Consider the following 27,756-nt stretch of genomic DNA (forward strand, 5'->3'; position numbering starts at 1 on the left):
TACCTTAGTCCACCGACTCACCTATTTCAGAGGGCATCTAGTGCTGATACTGAGCAAATTCTCTCCCTCTGAGAAGTCTGCTGGGTGTTGGGCAGCTGGGGAATGAGACTGTGGAGAGGGGAAGTTTTATGCTATTCTTTTTGGAGCTTCCTTGGAGTATTACTAGTAGGAGAGGGATTGCAGGAATGGCTTGGGACGTCAGGACTGGTCTGTGTAGGAAATCTGGAGAATAAGTGAGTCTGGACTGCAGGGTGCATACTGCGGAATCCTGACCTCAGTTTCCGCGGGTGTTGACTGGTAACTATTGGTTTCAAATGCGAGATGGGAGTCTTGCTCTCCCCGTGTGTGGGAGGTGCCCCGTGGGGCTGTGTTTTGTAGGCAGTGAAGTTAAGGCTTGCCCAGAAAAATAACATGTTTTCCTTGCCTGGTGCTTGAGCTGTTTGCCCGATGACTGGCTGATTGGCGGTTTGGGAAGAAAGGAGACACTGGTTCACTGGGGTGTCCGGAGCATTTGCGTGTGTTTGTGTGAGTAGTTTTTTTCTGTTTCTTTGGAAACAGTAGAGGATGGATGAGGAAATAACGATCATACTACTACTTATAACTTGCATTTAAGGTCCTTGAGGCATCTTCCAAACATTAACTTGATGTTACTGTTTAAATAATCCTATCACTTTGAGAAGACCAGGAATCCTTTGATGTGGGTATTGAAAAGGTGGATAGGAACACTGAGGGCTTTGCATACAACTGGGAATTTTGGCATCCTAACTCATGTTCTAACTGCTTTAACCTGTGCTGGGTTTTCCAACAGAGGCACTTAGTGGAAGTGATAAATCAAAGCTGTATCTAATCAAGGCTTTCTTTCAGCCTTGATGGAAAATGCTTTTTTGAGATTAAAAATGTCTGACACGTAGGATTTGATGGTATGTGAAAGATATGCTTTCATTAAATAAAATTTTGACTACTCCCAAGCATTAAAAATTCAAAATCTGTTAGGCTTTCCACACGTATAAACCTTTGTGCATTGGGAGGTGACCAGATTTTAGAGACAGAGGTCTTGGAATTATTCATCTTTAACTCCCCAGTACCCCGAGTTAGGAAATGCTGCTATTATTGAGACGTCATCTCTCTCCACTTTCTCAAGAGGTTGAAATGACTAGATCATTGATTATATTATGACTTCCTTTTACTCACAGCTAACTAACACTTCATGCCTTATTGAGAAGTATTTTTTTTTAGGCCAGGCATGGTGGCTTATGCCTATAATCCCAGCAATTTGGGAGGCTGAGGTGGGAGGATCACTGGAGTCCAGGAGTTCAAGAGCCTTCTGAGCGACATAGTGAGACTCCGTCTCTATTTTTTTTTAAGTTGCATTTTAAAAATTAAATATCACATGGAACATTTGGGAAGTAAAAGGAGAAAAAGTAAAGAAAAAAGGGAGAGTGAAAATAAGAATAAGAAAATATAGTGTGTTAAGGAAAATGTAATAATAAAAGGAAAATTCGACTTCTTTTTTGATAGCTCAAGTGGAGAGTGGATGTAAAGTGGGTGTCACAACCTGTATCAATCTCATTTCCAATGCCTCCAGGTAAGCCTAAAGCACCTACTGTTGAGAAAGCTGAGCTTCTCATCTTATCCGGGTGCCTTCTAAACTCTTGTCTCTTCCTGCCTGGCTGGTGTTGGGACTGCAGGGACAGGGTAGCCAGGCATGTATTGGGGACATGACCTTGCCAGCAAAGCATTTCACTTGCATTCTGTGGTCAGGAGCCACATTCACGAAGGAGAACAGACACGTGCAGCTCTGGCTCTGGCCCCTCCGAGCTCAGGGCGAGGAGTTCCTCTTCCCTGGCTTGCTCAGCCAGCAACAGCCAGACTTTACCCAGGGTCAAGTGACCTGTGAAACCTGTCTGTAGGCTGGTAGTTGTTTAACTTGTATAACAACCGTGAGAAGCAGGTATCATTGTCATTGTTGTAAAAGAGCCCAACGTGGTGGAAAGAAAAACAAACAAGCAGACGAAACCTACCCAAGCTTATAGGTGGACTGGTATGTGGCTCAGCCAAGCTGGAACACAGACCTGCCTCCAACGTCCTTCTCAAGGTCATGTGGAAGACAAAATAATTCTATTTGAGAACCTTCAAGTAAAAGATTGGCAGAGAAGGATTCGCTTGATAATTGATGGATGATCAGAGAATCACCAAGTCAGGATCTCTTTAAAGATCATTACCTTCAACATCCTTTGGAATCTTTCATCTCAGTCTCTCGACATAGACCACCAAGTGTATCCGTAATTGTGCCGTGCACCACCTCTGCAACTCCATGTCTGCAAGTTGACTGTACTATAAAAACAGCAATCAACAGTTCACAACACTTTACAGTTTATGAAGTACTTTCCCAAGTATCCCACTTGATCCTCCCAATAGCCGTGAGTCAGATAAAATCAGTATCATCTATAGTCTCTTTTCATAGGAGAAAATTAATATTCAGAGGAGTTAAATAACTTGCCTAAGATCCCACAGCTAATGAGCAAGGGAGCTGAGATTTAACTGTTTTCTAACATAAAATCTGGTCTCCTAATCACAATGTTAGGTTTACCATAAATAATGCAGTTTTACTTTTCAGCATTAAAAGCAAAATAAAGCCTAAATTTAAAAACAAACAAAATCTTCTAAAAGAATTAAAAGATTGCTCCAGGGGTTATATGTTTGTGTGTACCTTGAACTGGCATCTTACTATGAGAATATTTAGCTGGGGAAGGAGGAATGATAGGGTATTTGATGTAGCTGATAAAACAGTGTTGCTTTCTCATGGCCTCTGAACTCTCGAAAGATTGACTAAAAGTACTTTATGGTCATTAAAATTCTACTTTCCACCCTAGACATCTGGGCACACCTCCCTTCCCTACTAGAGAATCGGTGCTCAGAGGGCAGGGACCATTTGTGCCAAGCCGTCATTCTCCTAGCATGGGTCCCTATGCCTGGTAGGTGCTCAGCAAGGATGTGGGGAAGAAATGAATGACTGAGACCTGTGTCCTTGGTTTCTGATTCTACCCCTGGTATGTGCCCAAGTTGAACTGTGTTGGAACAAGTTCACTGTGAGGGGTAATCAATCACTGTCCACAGCCCACTTTGCCTGAAGTTGTCTATGAACAATGTCTCATCAAGGGCAGCCACAGTTTCCCCGTGTGGATTTGGGGGCTGGCCTTTTCCCTTCCCCTTTCTTCAGCCTTTCAATGTCTGATAGGCCTTCTCCAATGTCCCTGCTGGGTGCTGCCTACAACCACTTCCTCTATTTTCTTTCCTTTTCAGAAGGATCCAGGTTCTGGGTTTTTCCCAGCATATGACCTACACCCCCTGAGCAAAGAGACCACATTGATGCCTAGGAAGGACTCCTAGGTTTGGGAACACGGGGGCATTTAAAGAAATCCTCTTCCCTTATTCATGCTGATTTGGAGTGTGGATTCGAAAATGGTGCTGTTGTTCAGGGGCCTGAGCCCTGGGGTGTAAAAAGAGAAGGCCCTGCGTTTGTTTATTAATGGCTTGGACCTTTGGATGAGTTGGAGTCCGGCACAGTGTTAACCTCTCGTGGGTGGTGGAGTTCAAGGAAAAGGCTTTTTCCTTCCATCTGCTTTTTCCAGAGCATTTTAGTGCATTTGTAGGCTTTAGTGAGTGATTCTTTTGTTTAGTAGGAAGTTGAGAAAGACGTGAAGGACTTTTCTCGTCCGTGGAAATAATCTAGCAATCCCCGAAAACACAGCTTATTAGCCGGGCATGGTGGCTCGCACCTGTAATCCCAGGACTTTGGGAGGACGAGGCAGCAGGATTCTTTGAGCCCTGGAGTTTGAGACCAGCCTGGGCAACACAGGGGGACCCCATCTCTACAAAAGGTGAAAAATTAGCAAGGTGAGGTGGTGCACACCTGTAGTATCCCAGCTATTCAGGAGGCTGAGGTGGGAAGGTCCCGTGAACCCTGGAGTGTTTTTTTGTTGTTGTTTGTTTGTTTGTTTGTTTGTTTTTTTGAGACGGAGTTTCGCTCTTGTTACCCAGGCTGGAGTGCAATGGCACGACCTCGGCTCACCGCAACCTCCACCTCCTGGAACCCTGGAGTTGAAGGATGTATGAGCTGTGATCATATCACTCCGGCCTAAGTGACAGAGCAAGACCGTGTCTCAAATACAAGCAGACAAACCAACCCCCCCAAACCCCACACAACTTATTTCTGCACCTTAAAAATAATGATCCTTAACTCTGGTGAACCTTGTGTAGAGAGTTGGCCTCAGAGTTTTGTAGTTGCTTCTTTATGAGCTCAGTGTCCTCTTCATGTTACAATACTAGCTAGGCATGAGTTTTGAGTCTTAAGCCTGTTTATCAGGATGAAAGAATCCCTGTAAAGTGTGTGAATATATATACATATTTATATATATTATATATAAACTTCTCAATAAGAAAACAGGCCACAAGAAAAAAAATATGTAGATGTGTGTGTATTTTTGCTCTTTTCGGCCGATGAAGCTTTCTTACTGAGAAGTTGGTTAAGAGGCAAAAGTTCCCCTCTTAAGTGTTCCGTGAACGGAGTGCTGGTGGTGCCAGCAATGTTAAAGCAGAATTTAGAAGCTTGTGATGTTTTCTATTTAAGCAGAAGAAAAGAAAGGAAAACACGTTCTCTATGATGGAGCTGTCCTCTCAGTAATCATAGAAAATAAACAAGGCAATTATCACAAGAGGAAAGGCATCAGGGCAGGAGATGTATGTCGACGTTGGGGCAGCCCTTTCTTTTGCTACTGCTGAGTCAACGCTGCTCTAGATAAAGGTTAAGTTATCTGGACAGTGGGAGCTGTAGGTGGCCAAGCCAGATGATTTACCTAGAAAAAGCCACCCTAATTGATAGCAGCTTAGTCATCTCCCTCTGTGGATTGAACTGCAAGGGTAGGCTTATGCTTAGCTGAAATGTTGGCAGCAGACCCCAGCCCTCCCTCACACTGAGAGGGAATGATAATTTCACATACTTTTTTGAATATTCATAAAGTTTTAATTGGCATTGAATCTGGCCTTGTCAGAAGCTTAACTTTGCCCGAGTTTTTCCGAGCTCTTAGAAGAGTAGGAAGAGGTGGGGACACACTTAGTCCCTTACTTTCATCTCCTCTTCTGTATGTGGTCTTTGTTTTTATTGTCTCACTCACGCTGTTGTCTCATTCCTAATCTGCCTTTTACCCTAAACTGGGTGGCATGGGCGAGGCAGTTGTGGGTACTTACACTATAATTATTCTTGCAAAAGCCACACTACTGGCTGTCAGACCAGGAGACTCCGGTGTTGCACACAACCAGCCATTCTGCGCACTGTAGAATATACCATATCCCTGGCCCCCGTCCACTAAATGCCAAGGATGATCTCCTCAGTAATAATAACAACCAATAATTGGCTTCACATATTTCTAAATCCCCTTCCTGGGCCATGCAAGGAAATGCCTTTTCCAGCAAGGCAGCTGAAAAATGCGCCTTTTGCTAGTATTTAGAAAGAGAACCTTGTTCAAATGATGAGAGAGTCTTCAGAGGGCCCAAGATTTTTGCCTTAACATGGTCTTTAAGTGACCTCCTAGTACTGTCAAATGTTCACACCCTTGACATTTGAAGCAGAACGTGTTAGGAATCTGAATTGAGGCTTTGGTATATTTTTACCCCGTGTTCAACAGACATTGAGCTGGCGCGGGTTCCGAACACCACTGCTGGCTACTTTAGCATACAACCTGGGAACGTCCCAGCTTTCTGCTGGGGTCAAGGGAAAAAAGCACCTGGTTTGATACCATCATTCTCAATGTCTTTCAAGAGGAAGTCAGTAATGGTAATCATAAGAGTTAATGATAAAATGAAATATTCTCTTTCCAGTTTCGCCGAAAGCAGAGTGGCCTGGCTTGGGCATCACTGGGTTTGATGCAGTCTCACATGTGGTAACTCACATTCACACACAGAAAGAACATTTCCAGTGGTTTTGAGTATGACTTCAGCCCATACATTGGATGGACCAAACATATATTGTTGCTGAAGATACAGATACTTATCTAGAATAAAAATCCAAAATATCTCTTAACATTATCCAATAAAAGCATCTGCATGTGTGAAAACTAAAACTAGACTAAAATGTTGTGATTCTTAAGAATATTTAAAGATAATTATTTTACATGAAAATAGTTTAAAAATCAAATGCACTCAAAATGCATTAAAAAGTATCTAGAGGCAGAGCAGTACCATTTGGGAATGTGTTCCAATTCTAAAGAGGCCAATTTTACTGTACTGGGGCACAAAGGGGGAAGAGAAAGCTGCACTGCTGAACATTGTCTTGGATTTTTTAAAGGCAAGCTGCTTTCCACCAGTATGAAGAATGGATCCAGTTTGGCATGAATTTCTTTGCTATCATAGTTTTTTCTCTCAGGAGTTCAGGGGGTCAGTTATTTTAAATTACAATGAAATATTTTCTTTTCTGGAAAAATAGAGATGACAGTGTCACCCTAAACCTTGGCTAGCTTTTGTTCTAAGTTTTCTTTCCTTTCTGTGCACAGTGAAAGCAGGTAAAAAGGAAGAGAGTTTGCCACTGTTCATCCTGTTTCTGAGGTTTTGTTTAGTCCCACAAGAAACAAGCCAAATGATTTGGTTATGTTCAATATTTCCTTCAAAACCTAAGAATCTCTACACTAGTGTTTTGTTAACCACATACATGTCAAATAAACTTTTTTTTTTTTTTTTTTTAGTTTTAAAATGTCCACTTTATTCCATATAACACTTAACCAGATATCATTTACCTCTGAGGAAGAGATGATCCATGAGACTGATCTATTTTTTTTTTTTTTTTTTTTTTTAGAGTTGTGATGTCTTCTGCAAAAAAGTGTATTATACTAGATGGGAACAAGAGGACAAGGACCTAAACGCAGCACACACGCCTTCAGTGACTTACTGAAGTACTTATTACCAAGTATGTTCTGAACTATTGAACCCATAGAGAGGAAAGTTATAAGACAGGATTACGTGAAACAAAAGTCAGAATTAGCCAGCAACTTTGAAAAAAAGACCTCCTATCTTAAGAAACATATGGAAAATTAAAAAAAAAAAAAGAAAAGAAAAAAGGGAATCTAACATATGAAAACCCAATCCCGCTGGAATGTTGTTCTATATACAGCCTAAGCGCCACATAAATAAAACCACAAACCTCTGCAGAAGGACATGAGAGGACGTGAGCCCCGACGCACTCTCCTGCTGGGGCCCCCTCTGGGAAGTAAGACCCGGGTTAGTTTCCAGAGACAAAAGCTGTTTGGAGATCTCTCCTCCTGGGAGCAGTGGGCCTCATTGGAAGGGAACTTCTGACAGCCCCTAAGCATGATACAAAGTGTGACACCATCCCAAAGAGGGCTCTGATTCAGGTTGTAGGATTCTGAGTTTTTGGGATATCAGGGGATGGCAAACATGTTTTAGGAACAGGGATATTCTCCTGGTTTGAACGGAATAGTGATCTTTAACCGCAGTGTTATGTGTCAAGTTCAGTCCTTCCGGGAGAGACTTTTGGCTCTAAACTGCCCAGGAACACACCCTTTTCATGCCAAGTTCTGGTGAAATGTTCACTTACAAGGCACAGCCCCACTCTTGGTCTTTTTCCCTGTGAAAATCTCTGGTTTGAAAACCTTGTAGCATTCAGGCGTTTCAAGCTTGAGGGCTGAAATGTCACTTTTAAAGCAAGGTTAAAAAGGTCACACAGCTGCAAATAATAATGGCCCAATGAGATTCAGATTCTGACTGCAGCCCGCTTCAAGAATAACACTGCAACAGGAAACAAGGCCGCTAGATCCTTTTACCAGTAATGCTGGTAAGAACACTACTGATAAAATGGTATGTGCATGTGTCTGTGTGAGAAAGAGAGACAGACAGACGTAACGAGACAAACACAAGGGAGGAGAGAAAGGCACACACGGAGGAACAGACATGCAAAGAGGCAGGGAAGACACACACAGAAAGACAGAGACTCTCGCACAGAAAGATGTAAGGACATACACAAAGTAATTGATTTTCTTGGACTCAAATTCAAGGTGTTTATTTTCTGTTGGAAGTTACAATATTCAGGATCGAAAAATAAAGATATATTTGAAATCCAAAGGGCTTACTTTGCAGTTAGCTTCCAATAGTTACATTTTTCACATAACACTTCTTTGAATGGTCCTGTCCTACAGTGTTTTACTCCAGTGGCACTGTTTTACAGATGAGCAAATAAGGTAATAAAAGATGCAATATCCCTTCCAAAGAAAGAAATTCTTAGCTCCAAACTGAATATCACTTCCTTCCCAACAGCTAGCCACATGTGGGGATAACCTAACTGCATCCTTGCTTTGAAAGTAGAACAAGGCATCTTAGAAGAAAATAAATTGAGAGTGTGTTTTTGGTGAATATGTGTTGGGTGATTATGTGTGAGTCCCCTCGCCCTTCTGACACATGTATTGAGATGAATATTTGCTTCGTTTCAGAAACACGAAGTGCAAATTGGCCATGGCCTTAACTAATTTAATTAATAAACAACATTTGTTCCCAGGAAGAAAGCAGGATTGATGTGGAGTGTCACACAGTGTGACTAACTCAAGGTGCTCGTGTTTTCCAGCTGTTTTTGGCACTTCAGGAAGGGCCAGTTTCCTCCTCTTGAACCCTTTTGAGGGTCTCATAAGCACAACAAAGTAGCAAGGTCTGTTTCATGTGCATCCTGCCAAGAAGGCTCTTCCCACACTCACAGTACAGTGAGAGATGCTGACAAATGTTGTCAGTATCACGATTAAAATTCAAGTTTCCCTTTCAGATCTATAATGCACTCATTTCCTAGTTAACAATATCAGAGGGGAGGGGGACATAGCCATATTATTGTTAGTGCTCACTGATACTCATGATTTCAGTTTGTAGCTTTGAAGTTCCCATAACTTTTGGTATTTATAAGAGCACACACCAGGTTTTCAGATTAGAACAGCCCTTTTAGTGTCTTACTATTTACTATTGCAAATTCCATATTGCTGTGGGAATCCATCTGCTGTGATGGAGGAAACTTGTGCCATCCCACTAAGATTAGAGTTTGATGTTAACTAGGGATTAGTAATGGCTTTCTACAATTTAGATGGGCAAGCATCACTCTTGACTGATTACAGCAAACCAGATGATGTCAGTTTTTTTCCCTCTGGGCTTAGTTGTTACCCTTAGGTTTAAAATAGGTATTTTCAGTATATTGTGTAGGCTGTCCACGTTCTCAGTATCATTTGCTTTTTGCAGTGCTTGCCTTTCGTGAAATGGTATTTCCAAGTATATCCCTAAATGGCTGGCAAAGGATTTCAATGGATTGCATGAGCCATTGTGGATGATTTCCCATTTTAGACCAGGAATTTGTGGGGTCAAACGCTGAACAATGAAAGAAATTCTTGCTCATTTCGAGGCCAGGGAATCCAGTGGCAGTCGAGGGTTTGAATTGTAAATCAAGCTTGTCAACTCCTTGTCAATCATGAAAAACCTCAACTCAGTTTATGTACCATTAGGGTTGTTATCAGAATTTTTTTGGTTATCTTCCCAAAATTTGAAGGAAATTAAACTCACCGGGATGTTTTTTCTAATTGACTATTGAATCTGAATTTTGGAAAAGAGAAACAAAAATGAGTACTGTTAAGAAACTACTAAATGATGAGGCAGCATCTGCCACAATTATGACAGTGTCTAACCAAAGGTATGGGACTACACATTGTCTTTCAAAGGTTGCTTCATGGGGGTCATACACAGCCCACAAATAGACTGGACTTTAATTATGTCAATGTCTATGGCAACAGTAATGAACAATTTATAATGAATTAATACATTTACATGTGAAATTGAATAAAACTAGATTCACTCATTGTTTCTACCGAAAGCACCATTGACTTTTTTTCATTAAATCTGGAGAGATTTCCTCTCTGGCCATAACTGGCACCAGGTAGACTGAGTGTTCCCCAAAACTACTTACCTCACCAATAACTTGATTCAGGGCAAACATCGTTTGAAAACCACTGCCTGAGGAGTAGAGAACCGGTAAGCTGTTTGGGGCAGTGCATTGTGATGACTCAAGTTCATTATCCATTCCACAAATATTTATAGAACGCCTACTATGTAAACTCTATGCAGTGGAGCCCAGGGTATAGCAGTTGCCAAGCAAAACTTGGTTCATTAAAAAATCCAAGCCAGTAAAACAGCTGAATGGGAAATGAGAGGATGAGGACTGAGGGAGAACAGCCTCCTTCAAATCCTGTCTGAGTAATTTGCCCCCTCTGATGAATGGTAAAAGAATCTATGTAGGGCTTTATTTAATAAGAGTCTGTTTGAGAGAATAATTATTACAATGTGTGCTAGAAAAGAACCATAATAATAAACCATGGCTCTTGACTAATACACTAGACCAGATCATACTAGTTGATAAAAGTAGTAAAGCCTATGTGGTAGAGAGGTACCATTTAGAAAAACTATTGCAAACACCTACACAGAAAGGAATTAAGAAGGGAGTGCTGTTTGCAGAGGGCTAAATGTGGGAACTGCAGTGCATCAGAATAAAGCAGTTGAAGTTCACACAATTATGTATACACACCCACTCACTTTAGACCTTATTAATCACTGAAAACTTACTTTAGCAACTGCCATTCCATCTGAAGACTTTTATTCCAGTATTATGTTGCTAAAGTCTATTTTGTCCATGGGATCCATGGCGTGTAATACATTGAAAAAGACTCGCTTACATTTTAAAATAGTAACATTACAATTGTAAGTCAGTAGAACCTGTCAGTGACTAAACTCTAAGTGATTTGAGGACAGATGGTGTTTCTCAACATACATCTTCCGAGGCATGATTTCTTACACTGATGTATCTCAGTGGCTAACAGATTAGATTTATATTCCTCTAAACATCCACGTCACGAAGGCTCGATTAAGACAGAATCTATGTGGCTGAGCCTGTGCTGTCCTCAAGCACCAGCATCATCGTGTAATTCTAAGATATTTGCTGCAGCTTATGTGTAAATGCAGCCATTAATTAAGATAAGGCAAACAATGTTGATACCAAACAGAATTGCTAAAGTATTAGCATTATGGGCCTGAATTTCTGGGGAAGGTCAGTACATTGGTGGGCCAGGGCTTGGGATGGAGTTGGGATTATGGTAGAAAAATACTTTCTCCTCATGCTTATGTGCCTGGGCTTGGTCAGTCTCTTCCCTACTTTGCTTGTTAATGAATCTCCTTAAATTGTCATCAGTAGCACTTCCAGTCTTGATCATTTCTGTTACTTGGACATTAATTATTATTATTTACCACTTTTAGATGCAGGCCATGAATGTGCATATATGGAACTTCCTCATTTTACTGTTAGGAAATCTAATGTTACTTGGTAAGAATAACATTCTGCATTAGCAACTAAAGCCCTTAAGTGGTATCCAAGAAAGAGTCACCTTAGGCAAATAAGATAGTACTTTATATTTAATAATCTTATAAATAGATAATATTTAATATTAGAGTGAGGTTTCAGTGACCCTTACCGAAAAAACGCCTCCAAACGACACACAGATATACAGACCTTTGTCCACATATGAAAATACCTACCAGGCCCTGTAGCCAATATGATGAGGAGTGAGTTGCTGAAGGTTGGTCTTTATACCCCTCTTATTAAGGTACGGACCTTAGGCATGGAGCAATTAAATAATCTGACAATGGTCAGGCAGAAGAAGGCTACAGAAATAGTGAAAGAGTTTAAACAAATTTACTAGAAAACTAAGACATAGCTCATTAACGGATAGCCTGACAACTCTGTTGCTTATTCTATCTTGGATCAAAATCATTTTAGCTTTTCAAAATTATGCTTTAAATTCTGGGGTTCATGTACAGAATGTGCAGGTTTGTTACAGAGTATACACATGCCATGGTGGTTTGCTGCACCCATCGACCCATCATCTACATTAGGTATTTCTCCTAACGCTATTCATCCCCTGGCCCCCAACTCCGCAACAGGCCCTGGTGTGTGATGCTCCCCTCCCTGTGTCCATGTGTTCTCATTGTTCTACTCCCACTTATGCGTGAGAACACCTGGTGTCTGGTTTTCTATTCTTCTGTTAGCTTGCTCAGAGTGATGGTTTCCAGCTTCATCCGTGTCCCTGCAAAGGACATGAACTCATCCTTTTATATGACTGCATAGTATTCCATGGTATATATGTGGTACATTTTCTTTATCCAGTCTATCATTGTTGGGCATTTGAGTTGGTTCCAAGTCTTTGCTATTGTAAACAGTGCTGCAATAAACATAGTGTGCATGTGTCTTTATAGTAGAATGATTTATACTGCTTTGGGAATATACCCAGTAATGGGATTGCTGGGTCAAATAGTATTTCTGGTTCTAGATCCTTGAGGAATCACCACACTGTCTTCCACAGTGGCTGAACTAATGTACACTCCCACCAACAGAGTAAAAGAGTTCCTATTTCTCCACATCCTCCCTAGCATCTGTTGTTTCCTCTCAGTTTTAAAGTCACCCCTTATTTTGAGACTTAGTAGTAAGTTCTCAGTATTCATAGTGGGGAACAGAGATGGTCTATGATTTGCAATGGGAAAATCAAACGAACAATGAAATGTGATGTGATTTTAACTGGTCAACACTCTCAGACAAGGGCAAGCAGAAAGATTCCAAAGATATTTGTGTTTTCTTTCTTCTTCTAAATATAATATAATAAAGGATTTTAAACAATATGGTTAACACAGGAAAGCTATAAAATTACAGTAGTCACTGTATTGATGGTGGCCAAATGAAGGGTGAAAATACTTCACTGTAAAAGTTGTATAATTGTGAGAAATGGTGGTTTGAACAGGTTTACATTTTTAAATTTCCTTTATATTGTTCTAAAATATCTGACTGACAGTGTTATCGAAGGCAAGTCTTTTCACTTTGTGCTCCAGAAAAGTGAAAGTTTACATATATTTTCCCAAAGAATATTGTTGAAAACATTAGTGTTTGGGGGGAAAGGTGTAATAACATACAAAGTACCATATAATTGGTTTTGGTTGAAAGATAATGACGCTTCCTTCAGACAAAGGGTGATTATTCTATAACTCCAAGCAGAACTTCCTATTTCAGGAGCCAAGGTGACTTGTGAATCTGATTCAAATCACCTACAAGTGGCATTTTAAAGAAGCAAATTATTTGCTGTGTACACAGTAAAAGCAGTAGGTTTTAATTTAGTAATAGAGCCATATACCATTAGCAGCAATGTAACATGCAAATTCAATTCTAAAAATGGTAAAAAAAAAAAAAAGGATATGATATGAAATATTATTTAAGTTGTGTGACTTAAATTTGCATAGTTACTCCTATGATTTATATATATATGTGTGTGTGTGTGTGTGTGTGTGTGTGTGTGTGTGTGTATGTATGTATGTATGTTACTGTGTGGATTGGTAACCACAAAACCATGTATGCTATACTTATATAGGCTTTTGGGAGGATTTGCAAAGGTAATTTTGACGACATTCAATTTTTGCCTAATGTGTGCACCTTAGAACTGAAATACAGAAGGGTGCGGTGGCTCGTGCTTGTAATCCCAGCACTCTGAGAGGGTGAGAGGATTGTTTGAGTTCAGGAGTTCAAGACCAGTCTGGGCCATATAGCAAGACCTTGTCTCTGTTTTTATTAAAAAAAAAAAAAAAAGAAGAAGAAAACTGAACTGCTATATAAGAAAAGACAAAGTACAATTTAACATATGTCTGATTTTTATTTTTGAGATGGAGTCTTGCTGTGTCACCCAGGCTGGAGTGCAGTGGTGTGATCGCAGCTCACTGCAACCTCCTGTCTCCCGGGTTCAAGCGATTCTCCTGTCTCAGCCTCGCAAGTAGCTAGGATTACGGGCATGTGCTACCACGCCTGGCTAATTTTTGTATTTTGGGTAAAGACAAGGTTTCACCATGTTGGCCAGGCTGGTCTCAAACTCCTGACCTCAGTGAAGATCATGTTAGCGATCCACCTGCCTCAGATTAGATTACATTAGTGATCTAACATTAGTAATCCGCCTGCCCCAGCATTTCAAAGTTCTGGGATTACAGGCATGAGCCGTCACGCCCCACCTATCTGATTATAGTATAAGGTTGTTTTTTCCTGAAAGCTATGGTATTCCAGATGATGTATTTGGATCAGAGGGCAGCAACCTTAATCTAATGTTAATTTCAAATCAGCTTATAAAGCCAAATTAACGAAATAGCCAACATAATGTTTTTGCCATTTTTGGATTTCTATTTACTCCTGCATAACTTGGATAACTTTAGTTGAGGCACATCGAATGCCTGAGATGAGGGGGAATTGAGGACCGCAGTTTGCAGCCAGAATCACTTGCTAAGCTGGTGCCACAGCTACTTTGTAGTCCCTTGGGAATGCTGAAGCTTGCTGGGGTGGTGGTAGGTGTCTCATTTCACCTTTTGCTCAGGGTTGGCATTTCACACTGGAAACTACCCAGGGATTGCCACCTCTCTTGCTGTCCTAAGTAGCGAATCCCGAAAGCTTTCAGCAGGACTGAACAAGGGTTGGGGTACAGTTTGCCTGAGAATCTTCCTGCACAGGTGTGGTCTTTCCTGCTAATAGCACCCACCAGGTGGTTTTCCACAGGTAGGATTTCTGCTGTGAAGGCTCCATAGCAGGTTTCTTCAAAGTACAGTCAATATGCACCCAAGAAAGGTCAGTAGGGGCCCAGCCTAGGTGAGCCTGAACAGCTACAGCCAAGCAGGGTGTGTCCTCATTCGTGTTAATGTTCTGCCTGTCTAATTTGGGTATTGGTGTAGAAAGGGGGGTCTGAGTGATTGCCTCTCACGTTGCTCAGGTAGAAGCAGAAGGTATTCAAGATACTCATGGTTTTCTGTTTTCCTTCCCCCCTTTCCCTCTGATCCTTCAGATTTATGAGGAATCCAAGATGAATTTGGAGCAGGAGAGGCCATTTGTCTGCAGTGCCCCAGGCTGCTCCCAGGTGAGTGTGCGGATCCTCCGTGCTCTGACATGCAGAGCCTACTTTCTAAAAGGGAAGCAACTCTCACCCGGCAATCATGCCCGCCCTGGGCTTTCCTTCTTTACCAAGACCCCACCAAAGTCCTCCTCCCCATCAGTATCATGATCATCATCATCTTCATTGCTATCATTATATTCTGTTTTGAATAGTTCCAACTACTTCCCTCACATCCCCTGAAAGGTAACAGTGTTGGACATTTCCGCCCTTAACTTCCCCCAGAAGCAAACCAGATGTATCCTGCCCATCAAATATGCAGGGCCATTATTTCAGAAAGAGGGAAGGAGAGTGCTTACTTTTACAAAAGCCACTTGAATCCTGACTGGGCTTCGAGATTACTGATGAAATAGCTTAACATCCTAGGTTAAATTTTATTTTGTTTTGTTTTCTAATTTGAGTCAAAAAAAAAAAAAAAACCCAAACTCCCTATAACTCTTCTAGAGCCTACAGTTTTCCTATGTATCTAAACTTTAAGAGGTAAAATTGCCCTGCTGTGTTGCATTAAATCTCTTTTAGCCTCTGATGACTTCCATCAAGTGGAATTAGTGTGAGAATTTGATGAGATACTGTGGGTAGAGTGTTTAGCATGGGGTCTGCACACAATAGGAGCTCAATTATTGTCCACTGTTGTTACTGTTGCTGCTGCTGCTACTATTATTAAACTGGAATCGACCACTTTGAAAGAAATTAGAAACATTCATCACCTAAAATCAGAGTTTTTCACTTTACCTTTAAAACGTGGCAGTGACTTTTCCTACTCTTGATGCTTTGAGTGTCTCCACATTGCAGTAACTGGAAAATGACTACACATGGTTGCTCTCATGCCTAGATCTTCATTTTGTGGGATATAGGGCAAGTGTGGAACCTAGAGCACAGGCATCTTTCAGATGTGGCCAGTTATACTCTTTCCCTTACTCTCCTGCCCGTTCATGTGGTGGGATTGGCAGTAGCGTGTAGAGCAATGCCTAGCAGTCAGGTGAGGGCTGATACCCATTGCGGACCCTTCTTATTAATCTCCCCATGGAGTTTGTGGAGGATTCTGGGAGCCTTTTGGAAGGAACAGGCCATAGAGATACAAGATATTATTGCTGGTATTATGAATCACTGACTGAACAACCAGAGTCCTTTGCTCAGGTTCTAGAAGTTTCACCAGGGGCTTTGTGTCAATGTTTATTTCCAATTTATAAATAAGAAAAGCAGTGAAAAAAATGATTTTGAAGCAAACTGTTTTGGAGATGATTTTGCAGTAGAAAACACTAAGAAAAAACAATGACAAGGGACTGGTAAAAATGCTGCTAGACTGGGACTCTTCTTTGCAGATGCAGAGTGTCACTTTACTAAGTTACTAGGGTAACTAAGTTAAAACTTAATTCCCAAGGTAGAACTGATTCCCATTCAGCTTCTTCAAAGAGAAGTCTTGATAGCCAAGGGCAATCAGATAATTTGAGCAGTTTGCTTTGCTTTGGTGGTGAAAATGTGACATGAAGTTTGAATCAACTCAAGTCTCTCAACATACTTTTTGGGAGCCTACTATGTGCCAGGCAATCTGATTGCTCTGTGGAAATAGTAGTCACAAGACACATGTGTCCATGTCCTCATGGAGCTTCTAGTTCAGGAATCAAGTCTATAATCACATGCTCTTCAAATCAGTTCATTAGTCAACTGCAATTTTCTATGAAGGAAGACCATAGACCTCCTTGAAGAGTATAGTACAGGGATTGACTTTACTTGGGGAGGCAAATGGCAGGCTCCGCTAAGGATGGGGCACTTAACGAAATGCCAGAGACACAGCAAAGGCAAAAGAGGGTGCAGGGTGAGTTAGGATTCCCAGTAACGTTGGGGGTTGTGTAGGACAGTAGAGGAGAGTGTTTCAAGGAAGGAGCTGTAAGCCATATCTAATATTTAGGTAAGTCAGAGAGAAGAGAGCTGGACATTAGGTATTGGACTGTACGGCAGCATTTTCCAAGCTTGGCACCATTAATATTTGGGAGCTGGATAATTCTATGTCTTGGGTAGCTGTCCTTCGTGTTGTAGGATGTTTAGCATCATCCCTGGCCTCTACATGCTAGATCCCAGAAGCATTCCCCAGTTGTGATGACCAAAAATGTTTCCAGACATTGCCAAATGTCCCCCGGGGGCCCAGATTGCCCCGGTTGAGAATGACTGCCCTCTGATTTGCAAGTTGGCTTTAGCCTCCCTTTCTTTCAGATTCCTTCTTTTAGGGGGTTGTCTACTTGGGTTGTAACCCATGTTCTCCCAAACTATTTTAATGTATTGCTCTAAGCCATCTTTCCTTCTTTTTGGCAACAGGCAGCGTAGAAAGAAATGAATGCCACAGACGTGTGGTCACCGGTGTCAGGCGCGTTTAGAGCTGGGACAGCTAGAGGACTGGGCAGAGGCTGTTGGCTTTGGCAGCTAGGTGCTCGCAGGCAACCCATGAGAGAGGAGCAGGGGCGGAGGCCAAACTGCAAGGGATTAATGAGCGAGTGGGTGGTGAGGAAGCGGAGGTGGCAAGCATAGAGAACTCTTTCAAGAGCACTAGGCAGTGACGGGAAGCGGAATGATATCATGGTAGCCTGAGAAGGAAACAGCTTTTTTTTAAAATTAAAGGATAGCCAAGCTGGAGTTTGTCAAGGACAAGAAATCAGTGAGACAGAAGGAGTGAGCATGCTGGTTTACAGGGCTAATCCCCAGAAGATAAGGGGTGTGGACGAACCTGGAGAGGAGTGGGAATGCGAATTCCTCTGAGAAAGGAGGGGCTGGAAAGAGTATCAAGGAAGTAACATGAACATGCTGAAGTGTAGAGTTGTTTAATAAAGGTTGAAGGGAGTCTATTTTGAATGACCTTGAACTTCTTAGTGAAGGAGCAGGTCATTTCCTAGAGAAGGCTGAGTGGACTGAGGAAATGGTTGGGCAGTATGGAAATGGGGATTGACAAAGTTTCTTGATTTTTAAGGAACAATTCTAAGCTTCCTCCGCTTCAGATTTAAATGTAAAGATGCTTCTAAAACTTGATGTCTTCATTTAATGTGGAAGTGTATTTTTTCCATGACAAGCTGTTATAAAAATATGTGCATCTTTCAATGGAAGAGGTGTTAGAATTGAGAAAACATAGCAGTCACCCAGTAGTCACTGGAGTATTAGAAACTCACAGTCAAGCCAGTTTTTGTGGCCATGGGATTTACTTTAGGGACGTCCCACAGCCTGGGGACCCTGTACGGAGAAGACAGGTTGATTGAGGATTGGAAAGGGGAGTAAATACAAGTTATCAGTGCTTGCACTGTGCTGGGGGCAAAGAAAGGATTTTTTTTTTTCTCCTTTCCCCTCATGGGAAAGAAATTTAGCTCTATTGGGAAGGACTTATAATATGTGAGAGTTTTTTTTTTTTTTTTGAGATGGTGTTTTGCTCTTGTCACCCAGGCTGGAGTGCAATGGTGTGACCTGGGCTCACTGCAACCTCTGCTTCCTGGGTTCAAGTGATTCTCCTGCCTCAGCCTCCTGAGTAGCTAGGATTGCAGGCATGTGACACCACACCTGGCTAATTTTTGTATTTTTAGAAGAGATGGGGTTTTGCCATGTTGGCCACGGTAGTCTCGAACTCCTGACCATAGGTGATCCACCTGCCTCGGCCTCCAAAGTGCTGGGATTATGGACATGAGCCACCACACCTGGCCATGTGGGAGATTTTTTATGTTGTCACAGAAGGAGTAGTTTCTCTTGCTCTTTGTAATCTCACAGAGCTCAATGTTAATTTCACTCTTTCTTTGTTTTCTGAATTAACCACGTTCTGAATTCCAGTGGCCTTTCTCAGCTGTATACCTGTTGCAGACTGTACATTTTGGTTATTTATAATTTGCTGCTATTTTCCTGCTGAATTTAAAAAAAATCACAATGTGCTGCATTATCTGACCTGGGAAAATAATTATAGTTAATATGTGGTACTATGGAAATTATTAAGAAGTATTCTGGTTCATATCCTACTTTAGGCTATTATTTTACAAAGTCAAAAATGGCTTATAGATATTAAATGAAGGCTATTACCATGTGTATTTTCGTATATACAAAATATATAGTATATTTAAAATACAGTGTACATATAAAATACAGTATTTTATAGTATATTTTGGGTTTTATATATATATCTAAAACAAAAATTGTAATTGTTTGATAGAAAGACTAGGCAACTCAGTCTCTCAGTCACATGTGGCAGGCTACGTATTTGGTGCGGTCATTATACAGTAGTATAGAAGACCAAGAGAATGGATGAACCAGTAGCAAAAAATTGCATCATGTAAAGCAGACTTCTGTGTATTCAGAAATCTGGCATGCTTACCATGTTTTGCAAAAGCCAGTGCTCTCTCATTGATATAATACAAATGACAAATAAATAAGTGATACTTATGCAAAGAACTACTTTGAGAATACTTCGTATAAATCAGCTTAGGGAATTACTTCATTCTCGTGAACACAGATCTATGCCATTTGCAGAAAACATTTCTACACCAGTAAACAAGGGTAATTAAAACTTATATTGACTATCCTGAGGAATCAGGAAGCTATAAAAGATTTTCTAAATTGTTGAAGATTTGGAAATGTCCAGCAGAATATATCATCTGCTGTTGTATTTTCACTTGACATTGGTAAAGCAGATCTGCTAAGTTCAGTTACTACAAACATAACAGTCTGAGGCAGGATAGGCTAGGATCTGCTACAATAACAAATTCCACCAAAGCTTCAATGGCTTAGAGCAACAAAGGCTTATTTCTATTCCCCAAGGATACATTTCTATTGTAGATTGGCAGGAAGTTCTTCATAATCCTTCAGAATTCAGAAATGCTCTTCATAATGCCTCAGAGATTTAGGATGATTGAGTAGCCACTATTTCTGATATTGCTAGTTACCATGTTAAAATGAAGGGGAAGGCAGAATGCTAGAGTGTCTTACACCAGAAATTAGAGGCTGGCCTCTGGGCGACATGTCACTTTCATTCCTTACTCAGTGGGCAGAAGTAGTCACATGGCTTCACCAACCACAAGAAGGCCAGAAAATTCAGTCCCACCATGTGACAAGAAGTCAGCCGAAAACATTTGGGAGTAGCATTTCTGACAGCCATAAGCATTGATTTGTTAACATTGTACAGAACATAGAGTACTAAAAATAATTTCTCATGTTACTCTAAAATCATATGTATAATTTTAAAATATCAGATAATAGGTGGGCAAGGTCTTCATAAATGGAAATGTACTGTACAAATTTCACAGTATACATTTGTAGATACATATGTCAAATAATTAGGCATGGCAAATAATTCTTTCCCTAAGTCTGACATGAATCAAGATTCTTTTCTTTCATCATGCGTTTCTCCTACTTTTGGTTAATCCATAGATAACGTCTAGCATACTTATCATACCTTAGACTTAATTTTACACTATTATGTTAAACATTAACTGCTTTTGAAAAGTTCCAAATGATTCTGTGAAATTCCAGTACTACTCAGGTCGAAATTCACTTTCATGTTTTGGACATGGTTTTCTCATATGTATAAGGAGAAATGGAAAAATTTTAACTTGTCATGTTGCCATTATTATTCTTCATGACCACAAATAAGCATTCATTTAAACACTTTTATTTGTTTAAAGATGCTGCCTAATTAGGTAAGCATTACGGCACAGCTTACTTATTTTTCGTATAGATGTTATGTTAATGCCTTCAGTGTTGTTCATTTACCTCTTGCTGTTTTATCCTTTAAACACAAAGTTTAAAGCACAAACCCATAGCTCCTAAAGAAATATACAGTTTACTGATTAGTCAGTATAGTTGCTTATACCCAGGGACTATCTAAGAAGCAGAGTCCTTTCAAAAAATTTCCCAGGGAAGGCATAGAAGGCAAAAATTATTGCTTATTATGAGTACAGATTTTTCTGCAATTGTAGTTAACCCCTTTGGTAAACTGTAATGGAAATTATGATGTACATATTTGGGTGTAATTGAAAGGAACATCCCAGCACATTTGCTTGCGTAGAAAAGCTTGCAGCTTCACTTACTCATGCTTTCACACTTTTTCAGAGCTGTTTTTTGTTTGTTTGTTTTGCCTGTCATGTTTGCAATGCTGAGGAAGTCTTTCTCTCAATAATGGTAAATATGTTTTATAAAACTGAATGGCTCTTCACCCTTCCCTTTTTTTTTTTTTTATTTGTCTGACAGCGCTTCCCAACAGAGGACCATCTGATGATTCATAGGCACAAGCATGAAATGACTTTGAAGTTTCCTTCAATAAAAACAGACAACATGTTATCAGGTAAGGAGCATCAGGCAAAGAAGCTTTGGGTGATCAGATCTGTTTCATGCAAGATACTTGTTCTTTTGCTAGGCAAGTCCCACTGTAAATTGTGCACCTGAAAATACACGTTTCTTAGGTATAGCAGAAATATAATCAGGTAATATTCATCCAAATGATAGAAGAGTGGCAACTTCTCACTTTCTAGAATGTGAAATATGTACTATGCAACTTGGCTCTATATAAGTTGTTTTAAAAATCAGTGTTTTAAAAACCATATACCTGGCTAGGTGCTGTGGCTCACACCTATAATCCCAGCCCTTTGGGAGGCTAAGGTGGGAGGATCACTTGAGGATGGGAGTTTGAATGAGACCAGCCTGGACAATATGGTGAAACCCCATCTCCAAAAAATAAAACAATTAGTTGGGAGTGGTGGCATGCACCTGTAATCCCAGCTACTTGGGAGGCTGAGGCACAAGAATTGCTTGAATCTGGGAAGCGGAGGTTGCAGTGATCCAAGATCTCACCACTGCACTCCAACCTGGGCAACAGAGCAAGACTCTGTCTCAAAAAAAAAAAAAATACCTGTAATCACACTCCAGCAGCAAATGTTAATTGGCATCTATGCACACCGCACTGTTCGGTGAGCCATGGGAAATGCAAAGATGATATGCTTCCTGTCTTCAAGGATATCACTGTATAGCATGCATGTGAAAACTTAGCTAAAATAAAGGATCATCCGTAATATGTATCAAAAGAGTATTCTAACGAAATGATGCTATGCAACTTTGGTAGAAGGAGCTCCTCTTTCTGGATTGAGATGGTCAGTGAAGGTGTCCTTAGGAAACAGTACCCGCCTCATATGTGGGAGGTGAAATGAGAGAATGTATGGAAACCACAAGCGCTCAGCAAATGTGAACAGAAATAAATAAAACCAACAAGCCATCAGCTCATTGTGAGCTCTTCTCATTTTGAGAGATAGTATGGTAAATTAGAAAAAGTGCAGGGACAGGTGTGAGGAACCTGAGCTCTATCCTGGGCTTCGCCCCACCTGCCCATGACCTGGAGCTAGTTATTGAAACTTTGTGGGCTTCAGTTTTTTTTTCCCCCCAAAACTGGGAATGATTGTATCTGCCAAGCCTACTTCAGAGCCTTACTATGAAGATACAATGGAAGAATGTAAGGAAAAGTGTCGCATAAACCCTAGCAGAATAATCAGATAGTTTCTTGTTACTCTTCTTAGACTAGAAAATTTTCACCTTAGCCCGTCTCTTCTTAGTACACATATGGATATGTTTTAAACATGTTAGAAGAGAAACAAACTGTCCTGCCAGGCCTGGCTCATGTGATTTAGTGTTTCTATGTTACTTTAATTTTATAAGTACTTTATTATGATGATTTTTATAATTCTATTTTAAAATTTTATTTTGTTTTTAGTTCCGGGATACAGATGCAGGACATCACAATGACCCATAAATCCTCTAAGACTTTTGTCAGACAGGGTATTATAACCCAGTGTTACTGATAGAGAAGGAAGGGCACAGGTGATAGAGCTTCCGTCCCAGTCTCAGAACGCAGGGAAAAGATGAGGGCCCTTGATCCCCAGTCCTAACCCACTGACCCGCGCATAGCTACTGCATCATCAGACTTTGCCGCTTTCTAGACGTGGTCAAATTCTCCCAGTACTCCTGGTGTCAGAGCCATCCACACAACCAGTGACTTTGGTTGACATTTCCAGTGTGCTCTGGCTTGGAAGACTCCGAGTTCAAAGGCAACCTGTGCCCTTCTCTTCACCCTCCGCACGCCACCTCTCAGCCTCTGTTTGTTGTTGAGCTTGCTGTTTAAACATTGTTTTGTCTTTCTTTAAGTCTACAAACAGAGATGCTGAAACTCAAATTCGTAAGAATTGTAACAGCCTAGAAGGATTAGGAGAAATGGCCTATTCTTTTGTTTTTTATCCGTTATGTTCTATAGAGTCACTTGTAGTGTAACTTCATGGTTCATCAGTGAGCATAGATACACAAGTAGCAAGGCTGTAGACTCTGCAGTTCCCAATAAATTCAAAAGTTCTCTCTTTATTTTTCCCAAATCGGACCCCTCAAATAGGCTGCCTGGTGGTAGAGGAGTGGGAGGTGAGTTTAGGGAATGATGATTATGTAGAGAGATTACAACTGCAGTTGAAGTACCAGAGCAGTCTTTCAGGCAGGCTGCCAGGACGGTCCTCTAAGGAGCCCCATCTGAAGGTCTGAAAAAGAGCAGCTGAAGATGTGCGAACACTCCAAAGGAGCGTTCTTCTGTATAGTGCTTTAGCAGGTTTTATTTGGTTAATCTCTTGCAGCTTTGCAATTGTTCGTACCGGATCCTTATTAATTTGAGGCTGTTCCTGCCAATCACTGGCAGTGCCAGGTGGAAAATTATTTGGAGAAAAGTAACTCTAATTTTTATTATGTCATATTTGGAATGAGAATATGAAGAGAGAAACAAATAGGAGGAAAAACAGCATGAGTGATAAATTGACATTTTTTCTTTTGCTTTCTCATGGTTTATGTTGAGGTTGGTGTGAGGCCATTTAATACCCCTAATGAAATGAAGTGCTAAATTTTAAAACTTGCTACCCACTTTGCATGTTCTTAGTTTCATAGAATTTTCTTACTGGAAGGGAATGCAGAGCTATCCAGTCTGGTTCCATTTCTTTGCACTTAGGGAACTCCATGTAATATACCGACACTGTCCATCCTGAATTAGAATGCGCTATTGTGTTAGGTATTTTTACTTGGTTATTTTAAACTTTTTTTCACCAGGAAATACTTAAGTGTTTATTTTTCTCAAGCTTCATTTTCCATAATGGTAATTATAGCATATTGGATTATGATTACATATGACAGGATTTTGCTTTACTGTTGCTTATTTAAATTTGATTTATCAAAAGCTTCTGAGTATACTTTTATTAAAACTATGTTCATAGACCAAATTAGTTTGTAACTGTATTTTGTCATACTGTCTGTGATGAGTTTTAGTATCGTATGAGTTTAATAGTTTTTTTTTTTTTCTTTTTATTTGACAAAGTCTTGCTCTTGTCTCCCAGGCTGGAATATAGTATATAAATATCTATCATATTTTGTCTTCTTAAAATATGACAAGCCTCAACTCATCTGAAATAAAATGTGTAATTGAATATTGCTTGAAAAAATGGCCTAGGATGAACTTGAAGATTTTTGCCCTGATGTTTTGAGTTATATTATTTTTATAATTATTGTTACTATATTTCAAGTTATGTACAATCATTCATCTTCATGATAGGCCACAAAATATTATAAGGTAAATAAAATTTTAATGAGCATGTTTGCTTCCCAGGACCATAAGTCTTTAATGTGAGTTCTATCTTTTAAGAAAACAAAGTATTCTAATATCACATAAACACATTAAAAAAGAGAGAGAGAGAAACTGGCTGGGCGTGGTGGCTCATGCCTGTAATCCCAGCACTTTGGGAGGCTGAGGTGGGCGGATCACCTGAGGTCAGGAGTTCAAGACCAGCCTGGCCAACATGGTGAAATCCTGTCTGTACTAAAAATACAAAAATTAGCTGGGCACGGTGGCAGGCACCTGTAATCTCAGCTACTCAGGAGGCAGAGGCAGGAGAATCGCTTGAACCTGGGAGGTGGAGGTTGCAGTGAGCAGAGATTGTGCCACTGCACTCTAGTGTGGGTGACAGAGTGAGACTCTGTCTCAAAAAAAAAAAAAAATGAGTAAATAACTAACATGTACACACACGATGCATTTCAAGAGTCCTAATCTGATGATAGATGTGAGTCTTTCCCTTCAGCTGGTCTCATTGTGAAGAACAATAATTTCCTAGTAATGGAAGTTGTGATGTAGAAGAGTTTTGAGTGCCGAGTTCGAAGTGGGAATGTGTAGAGGACAATGCACTGTCACAGTTACCAGCTATTATGTGATGCAATGCTTGGTTTGAAAATCATGATCAAATGTCAGTATAGAGGTAAAGAGGGTGGTGTCTGAGTCTATTTCAGTGGTACTATGGGTAGATACCTGGGAATTTCAAATCTTGTCTTGGTAAATGTCACCACCCTGACTTCTTTATAGAGTTCCTGGGTTCTGTGCCAGAAAAGAAAGACCCAGAATAAGAATCAAAGCACAACCTTATTGCTGAGCAAACAAATAATATTCCAAATGAGAATTCCTATTGAAACAGAAACTCAAATGGAGCACATGCTCTTTTCTCCATGTCCGCTGTAAATCTTGATACCAGCAAGTTCAGCCTTTACTGTGGAGAGAGATTGAAACAGCCCTTCCAGGTAGTGCTGTGCATATGTGTCCTCTCATGTGCTCACATGTGTTTGTGTTTGTGTGTGTGACCTAAAGGATGATAGCTTTTGTTGCCTGGACGGGGAGAGGAACATAAAGTTCAAGAGTGTTGTGAATCTTTCTTGCAAGGTTGACATCTCAGGTGGGAGGCGTAAGAAAGACACGTGGAACTGTTTCTTTTAGATGTCTAGGTAGCCTACCAACAACGTCATGGCTCAACTAATGCTACAGGAAACTGGTCTGTGCCTGGAGGGAAGTTAGGGCAGGCACCAGTCAAGGCGTAGGAAGAGGGGCTGAAGTTGCCCTTCTACCGCCAAGTATTCATTCATGCAGCAAACACTCGTAAGTGCCTGCAATATATGTTAATTGCTGCATTGAACAAGACAGGCGAGGTCTCTTTTTTTCATGAAACTTACTACTCAAGTCGGGTACAGGAAGGGAGATAATAAATAACAACAAAAAACCCCAGATAAGTAAATAAGTATTAGTTAGTGACAAGTGCTATGATGAAGATAAAACATGACAATGTCATAGCAAGTGGCCAGCAGGAAAGGTTTCTGGGCACCTTAGGCTCAGGGGTCCTTTATCCCTGACCTCTGAATGTGGTGGGACTGGATGTGGGTAAGACCACAAGACCAATTGTGGCACAGCTGACTGTATCTTGAGCTGACACTGAAGAGAGGCAGGAAAGACTGGCTTCTTCATTCCATCTTCCCCAGATTCTCAGCACTCACCATTTAACAGGGAACATCTGACATAAATGACAATATAGTCCGTCAGAACACAACTGTGTCCCTAGATTAGGTCTAAAATCAGGGCCTATCTCTAGTTCCAGGCTCTAAACCTAATTCTCACGGTGGAGAAGGGAAGGAAATAATTCAGGGAAGTAAAACATTTTTCCCCAGAGGCTAATCATGATCATCCAATCAGAGAACCCAAATCCATTGCTCATGGTTCTTTGCTGGAAGAGTCTACTTAATAATCCCTGTGCGTTTTAAGAGGGAAGCCAGAGGGAAGATGGCATATCTCACTCCAAATTCTTTTATGTGTGTGTGTGTGTGTGTGTTGGGGGGCCAGGATACTTTTTAATTTTCTGCAGGGAACTAGAAGAAAACAAAGGAAAAGAGGAAGTTTAAGTTGAGGAAAATAATGGGCAGAGAAAGGGAACTATAGTTTGGAGATGGAGGAAGTGATAAGGTGGTGATTGAGACCACATTTCTTGAACTGCAAGGAAGCGAAACTCAGGCTAACAGGCAGAAAAGATGGGTTTATGAAAAGGATGCGTGGCCATGCTCTGCAAGGACAGGAATGCAGCTGGGCTTCTGGAATTAACTACAACTGGGAACTCGACACCCCCACGGTGCATCTTCTATTCCCAGTCTCTGATCGTTTTTGAGTATCCTCCTTCCTCCTTCCTTCTCTTTCACTGCAGGCTGGCTTTCTCTGCTTCCTAGATCACAAGACAGAAAATATGACCACCGGCCGGAAGGGGTGGCTCATGCCTGTAATCCCAGCAGTTTGAGAGGCTGAGGGGGGCAGATCACTTGAGACCAGGAGTTCAAGACCAGCCTGGCCAACATGGCTAAACTCTGTCACCCATTTCTACTAAAAACAGAAAAGCTGGTTGAATGTGGTGGCTCACACCTGTAATTCCAGCACTTTGGAAGGCCGAGGTGGGCAGATCACCCGAGGTCAGTAGTTCAAGACCACCCTGATCAACATGGAGAAACCCCATCTCTACAAAAAAACAATACAAAATTAGCCGGGTGTGGTGGTGGTGCAGGCCTGTAATCCCAGTTACTTGGGAGGCTGAGGCAGGAGAATCATTTGAACCCAGGAGGCAGAGGTTGCAGTGAGCTGAGATCATGCCATTGCACTCCCAGCCTGGGCAACAAGAGTAAAACCACATCTCATAAAGAAAGGAAAAAAAATTAAAAAAAAAAAAATAGAAAAAGTAGCCAGATATAGTGTCAGGTGCCTGTAATCCCAGCTACGGGGGAGGCTGAGGCACAAGAATGGCTTGATCCCGGGAAACAGAGGTTGCAGTGAACTGAGATCATGCCACTGTACTCCAGAGCAAAACTTTGTCTCAAAAAAAAAAAAAAAAAA

General features: G+C 40.9%; 1 protein-coding gene across 4 annotated transcripts in view; it reads left to right on the plus strand.

Moving 5' to 3' along the window:
- Window positions 1-27,756, plus strand: part of CREB5 (cAMP responsive element binding protein 5) — a 421,520-nt gene that overhangs the window by 65,041 nt on the left and 328,723 nt on the right. For all 4 annotated transcript variants that reach the window (XM_037737933.1, XM_037737934.1, XM_037737932.1 and 1 more), the window contains 2 exons: window positions 14,940-15,011; window positions 21,252-21,345. In XM_037737933.1, the coding sequence (XP_037593861.1) occupies window positions 14,958-15,011; window positions 21,252-21,345 (148 nt within the window). In that variant the 5' untranslated portion in view covers window positions 14,940-14,957. The remainder of the gene's footprint in view (window positions 1-14,939; window positions 15,012-21,251; window positions 21,346-27,756) is intronic.

Source organism: Cebus imitator, unplaced genomic scaffold, assembly GCF_001604975.1.
Source record: "Cebus imitator isolate Cc_AM_T3 unplaced genomic scaffold, Cebus_imitator-1.0 Scaffold45, whole genome shotgun sequence".
Taxonomy (NCBI): domain Eukaryota; kingdom Metazoa; phylum Chordata; class Mammalia; order Primates; family Cebidae; genus Cebus; species Cebus imitator.